This window comes from Rhipicephalus microplus, unplaced genomic scaffold (genome assembly GCF_043290135.1).
Source record: "Rhipicephalus microplus isolate Deutch F79 unplaced genomic scaffold, USDA_Rmic scaffold_16, whole genome shotgun sequence".
Taxonomy (NCBI): domain Eukaryota; kingdom Metazoa; phylum Arthropoda; class Arachnida; order Ixodida; family Ixodidae; genus Rhipicephalus; species Rhipicephalus microplus.
The window spans coordinates 11,096,934-11,111,422 of NW_027464589.1; the positions used below are offsets into that span (position 1 = coordinate 11,096,934).

General features: G+C 45.1%; 1 protein-coding gene across 1 annotated transcript in view; it reads right to left on the bottom strand.

Moving 5' to 3' along the window:
• Positions 1-14,489, bottom strand: part of LOC119167796 (WD repeat and HMG-box DNA-binding protein 1) — a 465,682-nt gene that overhangs the window by 379,014 nt on the left and 72,179 nt on the right. The window contains exons 3-4 of the mRNA XM_075883385.1: positions 2,375-2,464; positions 229-483 (exon numbers count right to left, since the gene is read on the bottom strand). Of these exons, the coding sequence (XP_075739500.1) occupies positions 229-483; positions 2,375-2,464 (345 nt within the window). The remainder of the gene's footprint in view (positions 1-228; positions 484-2,374; positions 2,465-14,489) is intronic.

Genomic DNA, 14,489 nt, shown 5'->3' on the forward strand with positions numbered 1-14,489 from the left:
GGCTCCTTGCAAGTATTCGCGTGCGATCGAACTGCGGCGTGCAGCCACATGAAGCACAGTGAAAGGGCAAATGAGACCCTGTTCCATTCCTAATTGATAAGGCATGCTCCCTTAGACGGTCATTTGTACAGCGCCCTGTCTGGCCTATATAGACCTTGCCACAGCTCAGGGGAAGTATTGGCGTGCACTGCGACAGCACAGTGCAACTCGCGGTCAGATCGGGCTCACCTTTACAAGGGATACTCGGGCGCTCCAGCCAGCCACCCTTTTAGTCCAGACAGAGCACAATGGCAGGCAATATAAGCCAATCGCTCCTCCATAGAGCACCACAGCCTCGTCGGTAAGGGCAGCACATGTGTAAGACTTCCGGTTCGGCAGCTCAAACACCGGCCAAGGACGGGGGGTCTCTATGTGCCCTACCGAGGCGAGTGGCTTGCGCGGCGTATCCATTGTGTGCAGCACGTAAGCTGTTCTCGTCACAACCTGTGTTGACAGAAAAAGCAATAGTCAAACGCAAGCAACTCACTTCATTTACCTTCTTGGTATAGTCTACTTATTTGCATTGTACATTTGTTAGATGTCTCATGCAGTATTTAAAATGTCATCTTCGCAAGACGTGCCATTCAAAGAAATCATTTTGCACTCCCTGCCGTCTCTCAAAAAAAGCCCTAGGAAAGCATCCGCCAATTTAATGAGACAAATCACTTGGAGCCATGGCACCAGGAAGTGTAGATATCAACTCACACATTTACGTCAATGAAGCTACTGGTTAAATTTCTGCAGCAAGCATTTTAATAGCCGATCGTATTGTCTGACGTGTAGATTGCATTAGAAACAAATGTCGATCGAAAGCACTCGTGTTTTGAATCCTACCTCGTAATCGACTGTCCTGTGGCGCAGGCTTTTCTTTCAAGTTACACTTCAGGCTTCGAAGACAGAGGCAAGGAGAGATGATTTAATAGAAGGCAGAGAAGTAGGCCTGAGCTAGTTTGCTGTGGCCTCCTAGTCTGCACACGGGAAGAAAAACACATGCATTTTGTAACCATTGCGCCGACCCTAGTTGGCTTCAGGTGCTGTTATGTTAATAGTAACCCGTTACAGTGAAAATTCTTGAGGAGTGTTACGGTATAAGCATGTGTTCTACAGCATTTTGTTTTCCTGTGTATGCCATGTGTTCCTCCCTGCAACACCCCCTTAATTACCACAATATACTTTGTATTTATACCCTCGAAACTGAAATTATGTCACAATTCTGCAGCCCTTCCGTAGAGGTGGCAGGTAGTTTAAAAAAAGTCACAGCTTTGCCCCAAAGGCTAAGCAACAAACGCGATAAAACGCATTGGAAGGTCATGCGCAGAATGGCAAGCAGATCGAAACGTGCCCCGTGCTTCTCACGCACAAAGAATGCACGACACGTACTCACAGGTACAGACTAACGCGAATAAGCGTCTCAATCATTAGTTTCCTGTGTCTGGAAAGCGCGCCCTTTTCACAAACGGAGGCTGTGCAATGACTGCAGCGACCTTTATGCGCCCGGTAATTACAACAGAATCGTTTCGAAGAAACTAAAAGGCTAGCCAAGACGTACAATTATCCCCACTGCAAGATAAGGGCGCACGATCAAGTGCACACCCCCTTATCCTCTACACGGGCCCAAGTACGCGAGAGACACGAAAACCGCCGCGTGCTCACAGTGCCATCTCGCTGATAATGCTGAAAACACGACAGTTACCCCCCGAGATGCCCGGTAAGTGGTAGATATAGATAGCTTGCCGTTGGAACGCTGAGGTACCTCTTGGAGGTACCTCTTGGTGGCTCAGTGATTAATGCCTCGCATTCACGACGTTGAGGTCGTGTATGCGAGGTGTTTGGAGCTCTTCCTGGAAATCCATGAAGAGAGACAACTTTTTTCCATCGCTTGAAAAGGGTGGCCTCGGCCATGTGCATTTGTTCATGCGACAGCTGGTGTTGCGATTTTTTTACCTCAAGGATGTGTGCCACCCCTTTCATTTAGCAGTCCTTCGTAACCGTTCATGTTACCACCTTCCTTTTATTCATGTCACAACAAGTGTTGCTAAGAAATTGCCGTTCCAGGGATTCCTAACAGAAATTGTTGATACTGCGAATTTTTTTAAAGCCAGGTTTGGCTTAGAGTATTTGTATACTATCAACAGAACAAATTTAACCGCTGCACTCGTGCATAACCTTTCCTCGAACCCGTTTATCGAAAGCTATATCGCTTTTGTCTAGTCACGATGTATCATTTTGTATACGTAGAATGTAGATATCTCTTCAGCAAAAACAATTTTCTTTAAACTGAACATTTCCACGCTGCCAGTGAAAACGTGGCTGAATGAAAAATCAATATACGTACCTTGAACAGTGAATTGTAGACTTCAACCAACCCGAGACTATGGAGCATTGATTTATTCAGTGTGATGACGCTTTTTATTTTTGAGACATTCTAAAAAGAACAATAAGAAAAGAACTTCCAATCAGGGCTCATGGTATTAGGTTCCTCCCATTCAAACAGAGTATGACTGAAAACACTCATTATAACCTGTTTATGTTGTTGCGACTTTATTCACTATGGTGAAGTCGCATGATTGATAGTCACGCCGAGTCACCACAGTCGACGAGATTTGTCTTTAGAGAAGCAGCTCCTCATGTGCGCAGTCTTGTTGAGACTTATGACCCCGCTCCGGAGTGGCTTTTCTTTCTTGACGCTTGTGTGTGTTTGCCTGACTTCTGATTAAGTATGTTGCGCGTACTTCACTGATTCACTGGTGATTATTTCATGCGTTAAACAAATAAAAACCTCTCAGTGGCTCAGTGGTGAACATTTTGCAATCATGACGCGGAGTCCCACGTTCGATTTTGCGCGCCAGTGTCTTTTTTTTTGCTGAGATTTTTTACTTTCTTGAGTTTTCATATATACAGATACGTATACATATACGGTGCATGATATTTACGCCGACGCCGGCGACGAACTTTTGCTGAGAGTGTTCCTATAATTGCTATCGCAATAAAGTTGTCGCAACTGTGTGGCTGGTACCACGGTTCTCCAAGGAATGACGAAGGATAGCATAGTGAGTCAATCCTCACTACACAAAAATTATAACGACCTTACTGAAAAAAAAATGCACATATTTACGGACAGAAAAGCGGACATAGTGTCCAGGAAGTAACCACACTACACCTCTTTGCATTCATCAAAGATACAGCACACGTTTAAGAATCACAGCACACGTTTAAGAATCACAGACTTCACCACTTCGCGAACAGTATGGATACAGCACATGTTTACTAATAATGTTTCACTGAATAGTGCAGAAAGCAAGTGTCTTTTCCGTCAACAAAAAATTAGACGAAAGTAATCATTTGCAATACGGATGACACCCAGAAGTTTATACTAATATGGTCGTTGCATACCATCATTGCATCCAATTCTATGACGTGTTTTGCACTGCGTTTATTCTACGAAACTGTATTTGTTCCCAAACGGTGGTTTAGGCGGGAATCGCGGAAACAGGAACCATTCGACCGCGACGGACGCACCGCCATCGTCACTCATCCGCCGGCATTCACTACTCTAGTCACTAGCTTGACCACCCTTCTCAAAGGCCACGATGCACACAGAGAACGGGACCCGGCTGGTGCTGTTTTTTTATCTGGTCTGCATCTTAGAGATGAATGCCTAACTTCTGATTTACTCGCCGTTTGGGTAACAGCTCGTGCCACAAATGATCTGTGTCATGTAGTATCTATGCAATATCTCAGATTAGGCCGCTTCGAGTAAAGTCAAGGCCATAAGCGCAGTGCTCCTTTATCAATTTTGTTTTCGCGCGGCTTGTATCATGCATGCTTTTTCTGAGACGGCGTGCATACTGAAAGCAGAAAATACAGCATTTACAGAATTCGCGGACTGATTGTGTTGGCCGTGTTTACATTTCGAGTGTGAAATTTTCATAGCGCTCTGCTCTGATTAGTTGTCTACAGCAGTTGCACGCCCGAACACTGTGCCATCAGTGTTCGGGCTTGTCAGCACTGTAGTGCAGCCGTGTAAGGTGTGCGCCTCCCTTTATACTGGCGGCGTTAGGTGAGCCTCTGTTTACGGTGTCGGTATCCCACTGCGTCATAAGACAAGACGATATCTATCATGAAATCTTAGCGCGCTGCAGCCTACCGACGTATTCTCCCCGTCGGGCCGAAGTTTAACTCCTCCGCGTGGTCTAATAAAAGGTGGCTGGCCGCAGGTAGCACCGAGGTGCGAACAGCCAGAGAGAACTTTTAACTCAAGAAATCTAAAACAGCATGTGAATTCTTCCCGAAATCTAGAAACTACAACTCGTAAAACGCGTTCTAAAAAATAATAAAAAGAATCTGTGCTTCGTCTGCCACAGTGGTACAGGGGTTACAGTGGTCGGCTGCTGACCCGAAGGCCACGTGTTCAACGCCGGCCATGGTAGTCGCGTTGTGATGGTCGGGTAGTGGTAGAGGCCCGTGTACTGTGCAATGTCAGTGCACCATAGAGATGACCACATGGTAAAAATTTCTGGGCCCCTCCACCACGGCATCCTTCATAATGATTTTGTGGTTTTGAGATGTAAAACTCCAGAAATTATTTTTTTTTTAATTTGTTATTCTCCAACTCAGTTTGTACAAAATTTTCTATGTAGCACAATTGTAGAATTTTCTGTACAGGAAGAATATGGTCCATGTTAGGAGTTTTTTTCGTAGAAAAATATTATTTAGTGAAATATGATAGTTCGTATCAGCTCATTATCAGAGTTTTCTTTCTGTAGGCAAAGAGTAATTCGATATGTATACAGCGCAAAATAATTTTTAGAGCTGGTGAAAAAGTTGGAAAGTTGTGGGTTTTTGTACAATTATAGTTGTAATTTAGCATTGAGGTGGACCAAGTAACAAACTATGGTAAATAATACATTTAGCATTAACCTTCATTGGTTACTGTCACAGAAAGTCATCAATTCGCTTTTCATTCTAAGAGATAAAAAACTTTTTTGATGTGTTTGCTGGACTCTGTGCTTACTCGTGTTTATACACTGAAGCAATGCGGTCTAGTGGTGAGTACTAGCGGTACAGGCATGAGGAACATTTAGACAACATATCAATTTCTTTCGTACCTACTTTATATTTTGCTATTTAGTACTAGCCTGCACGAGTAAATGAGCGATCCAAACTGTACTAGGGTGCATTTAACCACACGCAGCTATCTCCTGATAGTTCGTATAGTGTGCTTATAAAACGCTGATAAGTGTCACCGATACATGCAAGAACTTATTACCTGTGCAGTAAGATTTGGAAGTGGCAAGAACACCACAATTAAGAGAAGAGTCTATTGAAATTGAAAAAAAAGTATATGTTTTTGTTATGAACCAACACAGCTGTCATAAAGTGACAACGCCTGCTATTAAAGTGACAATGTGATGCTACCTGTTGTTGAGTATTTGCAAGAAAGCTTAGACGCACGAATAAAAGAAAGGAATACGAAGACACTGCAAACTACTGCCATTTATTAAATCCTCTGCAGATTTTACGGCTGGTGTTATCTCCAAGTAAAGACTGCTGGTCAAAGATTGAAAAAGTGAAAAAACATTTATACCATAGTGGGGCACTTGTCAAGAAGGTAGTTGTTTCTTTTAGGTGAAGCTTCGTTAGAAGGTTGTGTTTTTTCTCTTCAGTTCTGTTTGAAGTTTGCAGGGTGAGAGCTACATAATATCTTTGATGTCACTTCCACCATAAGAGAAACAGAGTTGAAACCTTATTCTTGTCAATAAATAGAATCAATTCATTTTTCACTTGGAAACAGAGTTGATACCTCAATATTGTGACTGAAGTAGAATCAATTATTTTTTCGATTGGAAAGAAACCATACAATTTATTTCAGCAGAAGCTTCAAGATTCACAAAAGGTATGTCTTTTTACACACTCTCAAGCCTATGTGCTTTGGTCATTATTAGCTTATAAATAGTAAAATGGTTATGATGGATTGCAATAGTGGCAGCTTTTGTATACTAAATTGGAAAGCTCTTATTCTTTTCGAGAAAAGTGAAATATAACAGGGTAAGTACTTGGCCCAGGTGATTAGTGTCAAGATGTTTTTGAAGCCCATATACACTTACTATTATATTTTGTTGCATATATTTGATTTAACACACTCGTTTTAAACATACAGTTTTTAAATTTTGTTGGTGTTCTACCTGGGATATAATTATTACTCACAGTGCCAGAGGGACCGCCAGGGGGCCACGGAGTGCAGACACGCATGTCGCGTCGGCTCCGCAGATTTTCAGTGATTCTCAGCGTGAAATCGAAGAATTGACGGACGCCTTCTTACAGTGAAGAAAGTGGAAGTTCCACGGAACCCCGCGATACCACTCTCAAGTAGGTGGACGTTTAATTTTCGGCACATTGACCACATTTATGTAACGCCGATGAACGCACGACGCCGTTGCCTCCTGCTGCTGTGCATAATGCGCTTGGCCTAGCCCACGGACGCTGGCGTCTTGAGCCCCTTCAAGGCGGCGTCTTATCGGGTTAATGCCACAGGATGGCTACGATGAGCGTGGATGGCGAAGATATCACGCAACAAAAGTATGAGAACGACGCAGGTTGGCGCCTTGTGAACAGAAAAGGACGAGCCAACAAAGAAACCACAACGCATGAAGCCAAGGACCAAGAAACGCACTTCTGAAGCGAGAACGTGGTCAGTAATAGATGGAGGAAGGGACAGAGAGCAAGACAAATTGCGGCTGCGAGCAGGATGCCCCGTCTGCCGAAGGAAGATTACAAGATAATTGTGCGCCCACGTGACGGCTTCAAGGTCACTGACTACGGGATCAATCGTCTAGAATGCTGCATCGCCAACGCCGCTAAAATACCCAGGAATGAATCGGAAGAAGACACGGTATGTGCCAACTATAAACAGAACATTCTAGTGGTCAGCACACCATCAGAGGAGCGCGCCGAAAAATACAGAACCATCGCTAAACTGAAGATTGGGGACAAAAAATTCGAAGCCAATGCGTACGAGTCAGCTCCGGAAGATACATCTAAAGGGGTGATCCGAGGTGTAACGCAGGACGTGTCTCCAAGAGAGATCGTGGAAATGCTGGTAACCCCGAGAAATCCGACAGTCCTCATGGCCAAGAGGATGGGAAACACCACAAACGTCATCGTCCTCTTCGATGGGCATCGCGTTCCAAGTTATGTGAGCTACGGAAGAGCACTGGTCAAGTGCTCACTATACTGCAAGAAAATAGACGTGTGCTACCAGTGTGGACGCCTTGGTCACAGAGCTGACGTCTGCCCGAGCCCGAATAACAGAATATGCAGAGGGTGTGGCACTAAGAACCCACCGCAGGAGCACGAGTGCGAAGTGAAGTGCCAGCTGTGTGGCAAAGACCACCCGACGGCAGATCGCCATTGCAAGGCCAGATTTAAGGTACCGTATCTGGTGAAACGACGCCGCTGGGAACGAGCCCGACGGGAGGAAGAAGAAGCACTTTACTACGAGACGGAAGCGAAAGCACTTCACAGGCAAAGATGGGGTGACTCAGGTCAAAGATCGGAACATCGGACGCGGGACGCGTCCGGACCAGAAGCCTTCACCAAGCTTCAAGCACAAAACAAAAACCGCTCTACGTTTACTACCACCACATCTATGTCGAGATCCAGATCGAGGTCCAGATCGAGGTCCAGATCGAGGTCCAGATCGAGGTCTAGACCCAAGACCGGCAACACCGGGTCTCCCCGATCAAAGGAGGGAGGAGGATCCCAAAGCTCAAAAGGACCGAGCGGCGTCCGTGGCACCGCGGGACCCTTCCAGGTGAGCTGGGCTGATGTGGCCTCCGGGGCGCGCGCGGAGGCAGAGGCTGCTTTTCAATGTAAAATTAAGGCGCTAGAGAACGAATTGGCGCAGATCAGGCAGAACAATGTTGCATTTATGAATGAGATTAGAAAACTCAGGGAAGAAAATGATTTTCTGAAAAACGGAGGGGTTACACGCAACGAGGAAACCTCACAAGTTATAATGAAGGAAAAAGGCGCAGCAATGGAGGAAGAGGTAGCAGCCCTCACCCCTGTTAAACGTAAACCAGAGAACGCTCCGATTAAAAGCGTGGTAAAGAAACCAAAAGCAGTGGCGACGCCACAAGAAAGACAGGAGGAATTCGCAAACACCATGGAAGCCAAAATGGAACAAATTGAAAACAAATTGCAAACTAAGCTCGAACAACAAGAAGTTAGATTTGAGGCAAACATAGAGGCCAAAATTGAGGAGCTAGGCAAGACGATATTGCAGAAAGTGCAGCAAATGGTGGCTGATTTCGACGCCAAGCTCGCAATATGGGGATCGCAGTCAAGTGGTGGGGGCCCAGTTAAGACGTCTTTTAAACCGTACGCTAGGACCTCGGTGCCCACCGAGGGATTAGAGAGCCTGTAACGCCGCCATGGACAGACAAAATAGCTACACGATTTGGCAATGGAATTGTCGAGGATATAATCGAAAACGATACATTTTGCAACAACATCTTAAAGACACCAGCACCCCGGATGTTATAATGGTGCAAGAAACGCACGGGCTGGTCAAACTGTCGGGATATAAGTCATTCGGCAGTGCTGATGGGGAGACAAAGGTATTAGCAACGTTGGTTAAGCGAAATCACGCGGTGGTGCAACATGACACGGAAATCAAGGCAATAAACCACATTCTCCTCGAACTCATACCCACGCGAAAAACAGAGGACAGTCTTTTCGTATTGAATATTTACAGCAGTCCTAAATGCAGAAAGCACAAATTCCGCACGCTGTTTCGAAAAACCCTCGCTATAACGGGCAACCGGGCGCTAGTGATTGGAGGAGATTTCAACGCCCCACACGGTGCATGGGGATACAGGATCGAAACCCAGAAAGGCAGGAACTTGTGGTTGGACGCACAGGAGGAGGGCCTGACGCTCGTGACCGATCCATCCATTCCTACAAGAACAGGTACTAGCGTTTGCGCGGATACCACGCCAGATTTGACGTTCACCAAAAATATACTGGACACGCAATGGACCAATACGCAACATGACTTGGGAAGCGATCATTTTATACTTGAAATAACGGTGAGGGCAGGGCCGCGGAAGGCAAAAGGCAGACAACTTAAACTTGTCGATTGGGACAAGTTCCGAAACATCAGAGAGGAGCCCGACGAAATGATACGGAGTATTGAGGAATGGACCGAAAAGTTAAAACGAGACGTGGAGGCCGCTACGCAAACGGTGCCACCGGAGGCGCAGCTAGAGTATGTAGACAATAAGCTTCTCCACATGTGGGAAGCTAAGGAAGGTTTACAACGGAGGTGGAAAAACCAAAGGCACAACCGGACACTTCGTAGAAAGATAGCTAAATTGAACAGAGATATAGAGCAATACGCCCAGCAGCTGTGCAGACAACAGTGGGAGGAAAAGTGCAATGACATGGACAACCAGATAGGAATGGCGAAAACGTGGACCATCCTTAGACATTTGTTAAACCCGGACGGAAACAAGTTGGCAGAAAGGCACAATATTAATCGGTTAATACAAAGATATCAAGGTACAGAGCAGGATTTCCTGAATGAAATCAAGAAAACATACATCTCTCAAGCGCTTCCCGTTACACACCCTGATTACACAGGGCTAGCAAATGATGATTTAGACAACGAGATCGGGGAGGCAGAAGTGAGGGCCGTCTTGCAAAAACTCAATACTAGATCAGCACCTGGACCAGATGGCATAACTAACAAAACGCTACGCAATTTGGATGACGAGTCCATAACTAAGTTAACTGAATTCATTAACAAATCATGGAAGGCAGGACAGATTCCGCAACAATGGAAGACGGCAAAAATCGTGTTAATACCCAAACCAGGCAAGCGAGTGCAGATTGCGGACTTGAGGCCCATATCTCTCACATCTTGCGTGGGGAAACTCATGGAGCACGTGATTCTGGAGAGGATAACTACCTATCTAGAGGACCGGGATGCGCTTCCACCCACAATGATAGGGTTCAGGAGGAACCTCTCAACGCAAGACGCAATGCTACAGTTAAAACATCAGATTATAGATAATCCGGGAACAGCGACAAAGGCCATTCTAGGGTTAGACCTCAAGAAGGCCTTTGATAATGTAACCCATGCAACGGTGCTAAAAAGGGTAAACGATCTAGATCTGGGACAACGGACGTACAATTACGTGCGTAATTTCCTGACGGGAAGGAAGGCAAAGATCATGATAGGGGACCTAGTTTCAGAGGAAATTGAGATGGGCAGTGCAGGTACGCCGCAAGGCTCGGTATTATCACCTATGTTATTCAATCTGGCTCTAATTGGACTGCCAACCAAACTCCAAGCAATCGAAGGACTGAATCATACTATGTATGCAGATGACATCACCCTATGGGTGAGAAGTGGTAGTGATGGCGAAATAGAGGAAACGCTTCAAACAGCAGTCGAAACGGTCGAGCGGTATCTGGAATGTACTGGGCTAGCCTGCTCTGCAGAAAAATCAGAGCTGTTGCTGTACAGACCTACTCGTAGAGGTCGCAAACCAGGCAACTGCCTGCAAGGTCTTGCTCATAGAGAAGAAATACAGTTAAGAACAGCCGATGGAAAAACCATACCCATAGTCGACAGGATCAGAGTACTGGGTCTGCTCATCGAAGCCAAGGGCAACAATGGAGAAATCCTCAGGCGATTGGATGCAACTGTAGCCCAAATAATGAGACTCATAAAAAGGATAGCAACTAAGCACAGTGGCATGCGGGAGGAAAACACGATAAGGTTGATACAGGCATTCGTGATTAGCAGAATAGTATACGTAGCGCCATACTTAAAATGGCAAGTCGCGGAAAAGATCAAGCTAGACTGCCTCATTCGAAAAATATTCAAACTAGCTATAGGGCTACCGATTAGCACAAGCACCGACAAACTGTTACAGTTAGGCCTGCACAATACAATAGATGAGCTTATTGAGGCGCAGCGTACGGCGCAATATGAACGTCTCTCTAAGACACGAGCAGGAAGACATATTCTAGAGCGACTAGGTATAACGTATCACACGCAACACGGCGTTAAGGTGGACATTCCAAAAGAGACCAGGGAAACAATGATGATACCACCCTTGCCAAAAAACATGCACCCCGAACACGATAAAGCTAGACGAGAGACAAGAGCAAAACAAATACAAAAAAAGTTCGGTAATGACAAGGACGCAGTTTTCGTAGACGCTGCTCGATACAAGCGCAAACGGGGGTTTACCGCAGCCGTAATCGATAGCAACAAACGCTGTATGACATGCGCGACGATACGCACCACAAGTACCGAGACAGCGGAAGAGGTAGCCATAGCGCTCGCTGTAGCTCAGACAAACGCAACCGTGATAGTCAGTGACTCTCAAACGGCAGTGAGAAACTTTGCCAACGGCCGCATCTCCCCGGAGGCACTACGTATTATCAAAGGAGGGTGTCGAACAAGCCCCAGAAATACATATATTATATGGACACCTGCTCATGCCATCGCGGGGGACAGCAACAATGGGGCTGTACATGACGCAGCTCGAGGGCTCACCGACCGAGCTGCCCTCTCAAGTGCCGCCCCAACCTCCTCCGGTGATTACGGCGTGGCAGACGAGTGGGAGTGGGAAGACAGAATGACCAGATACAATGAAATTACAAAGCATTATAGATTACAGAGGGGCATATTCCCGCCACCTCACCCAAAATTAACAAAAAAACAGTCTGTCGAATGGCGGCAGTTACAAACTAGGACATATCCGAATCCTGCACTATCGCACATTATATATCCTGATATATACAAAACGGACAGGTGCAAGCGTTGCGACTCCAGAGCCACTCTGGAGCATATGTTATGGGAATGTAGAGGGATTAGTACTCATAACAAGTATGCGGCCTCTGCTGACAGCCTTCGCGCGCGCTGGGAGGCCGCAATGCTCAGTTCCGTCCTCGAAGACCAAATGTGGGCCGTCCAGCGGGCCGAGGAAGCCGCCAGGATTCAAGGACTCCTGGCCGTAACCTAGGCGGGGCCAATCGCCCACCCCATCTACTCGCCGGACTCTGAATAAAGTTCTTTCCTCCTCCTCCTCCTCACAGTGCCACAGAGGGTACAAAAATAACTTTTAAAGTGTGATTTTTAAACATTCTCATGGACTAAATCCAAAAACAATAGAGTGAATCTCATGATTTGTGAAGACCGATTCCATGTGAAATATTCAATGCAAAGCTGTCTTGGCTGCATTTTTTTTACTTCTTCAGTCAATTGTTACTAAGTTCATTTATATTTTTGTGTAAACTTAGGAGATGTCAGCATATCAAGGGCTTACCAGATATGTCAATCGCACTGATGCCTCAGGAGTAGCTGATGCTACAATAATATGTCTGTACCCACATATGCGCTTTTAAGAGCACAGACTTCATGTTTATCAAAATTAGGTGCATGACACGGTGCCATTAAGCGCATATCATCATTTCTGCCAGGTAAACCAGTGCTTCATTGTAGCTTGTTGAGTCATATATGAGTACATATTTATTATTTATTACATTGTCTTTAACTAGAATAGCCAACATTGCAAACACACTCGACATTACTTCAATACGATGCCTGGTTAGTTTTTTTCTGGAGCATTTAGAACCACCTAGAATTCCAAGGGGCAAATGCAGCCGCAACAGATATTTACTGAATGTTTTCATTGAAATTTTTACTCGCTGTCAAGCTGCTATTATTGGCAACAAATGTACTGGTGTACTGTCTCCTTAATGCTTACTCAGAGATTTCCGAAGTGCATTCTTGCTGTTCCTGAGTTAACATAAGCAGTGAATCACATGTGGGTCATACCCACATCCCACAAACAGTAGTGTGCAGGTATGCACACACATGACTGATGAAAAAGGTTTGATGTCGTGTTAGACAAGCATGTCACATTATTCATGTCATATGGTCATCACACAGTAGTTAATATGTCACACTCACTATTTATTTTCTTCCAGGTGCTGTTTCTATTGCTCTTGGGCCAGCTGTCACCTTTCATGCCAGTGCCACAATGACTGTTCATGCCACAAGCACCTTGGTGACCTGATGTTGCAAGAATTTGTGTCACCGCATCACCAGCAAATTATCAAGCGCTATCATTTTCGCTGCATCTTCCACTGCCAATTCTGGACGTTTCAGCGTTCAATCTAGCAGCATGGAACAGTGACAGGCGATCAAGCAGCTCATAAGCACACCCATATCTTCGTTGCATGAGGCTATAACACTACAGTCAAGATTTCATACTCATTGTCAATGTTCTTTCTAGTGAGTGTTACCTGTACTGTGTAGATGATGTTTACTTTGTTGACATTATCCAGTTTGAAATTTGCTTTCGACATCGCACATTCAAAACATACCCTTCGAAACGTGACCTTCAAGGCCCGCAGTTGTAATTTCTGCGTTGTATTTCACACTGGCAACCGCGAGCCATAGTGAGTGCAAACATTTAGTGCTGGAAACCTAGCAAGAGTATTGTAAACATCGCTGGCACATTGTTACTGTGTTTTACAGCATACCAAATTAGTCAGCTAGAGCACAAAAAGCCAAACACCACCCACCAGGGCATCCAAATTTTTGTTCGTAATTTTACATTACTACAGTCGGATGAGTGGCGGTGCCATAAAGGAGCTTGTATAAAAAGTCCGCAACTATACCTTGATTTTGGGAGTGCATTCTTAGGCCACTTTTCAACTTGTAAGGTCAGACCCATCATTGCCAACTTGCATAACAATTAGGAAGTTTAATCTGTGATGAGTAGCAGCTTTCCTGTTGCAAGGCAAGGCCTCTAGTTACAAGTTCATAACATCACCTTCAAATATGAGTGGGACTTTTTCGAGTCTTTTCATGTGACACAAGACTTGCTGGTCCCTGTGACCGTATACATTTGTTACTTGACATGGGCTCTCAGGTTGAAACATTGTTTCCATATTTTTCTACAGCTCTTGATAGGGTTTCTCGCTACATATTTTACTAACACAGCAAAACATTCCTCTGAATGTGCTCACTTGGATTAAAGACTTTCTTTAGTGCAGACCTCTGTTGACATCTCTTAATAATGACAATTTTTCTTCTGCTTATGTGATCTCTGCTGTAATAAAAAGAAGTGTGCTCAGTGGAGGCCTGTAGCCAGAGGGGTGCTACAAAAGTTTGTTCCCCCCCCCCCCCCCGAATTCGCATGTTGTGGGTTGTCCTACTTAGCTTAAGTAATGAAGAAACTCATTTTTCATGGCCATTAACAAGTACCCTCTCCCTCCAAAAACATTCCTGGCTACGGGGCTGTCTCTTTATGAGCTCGTTATTTCTTCTTGCTTGTTTTTTCGTGTTTCTTCTTACCTCGCATTGCCTGCATGTGTATGAAATGCGGGGTGTTTCAAGAAAATTTCAAGAAATATTGTCC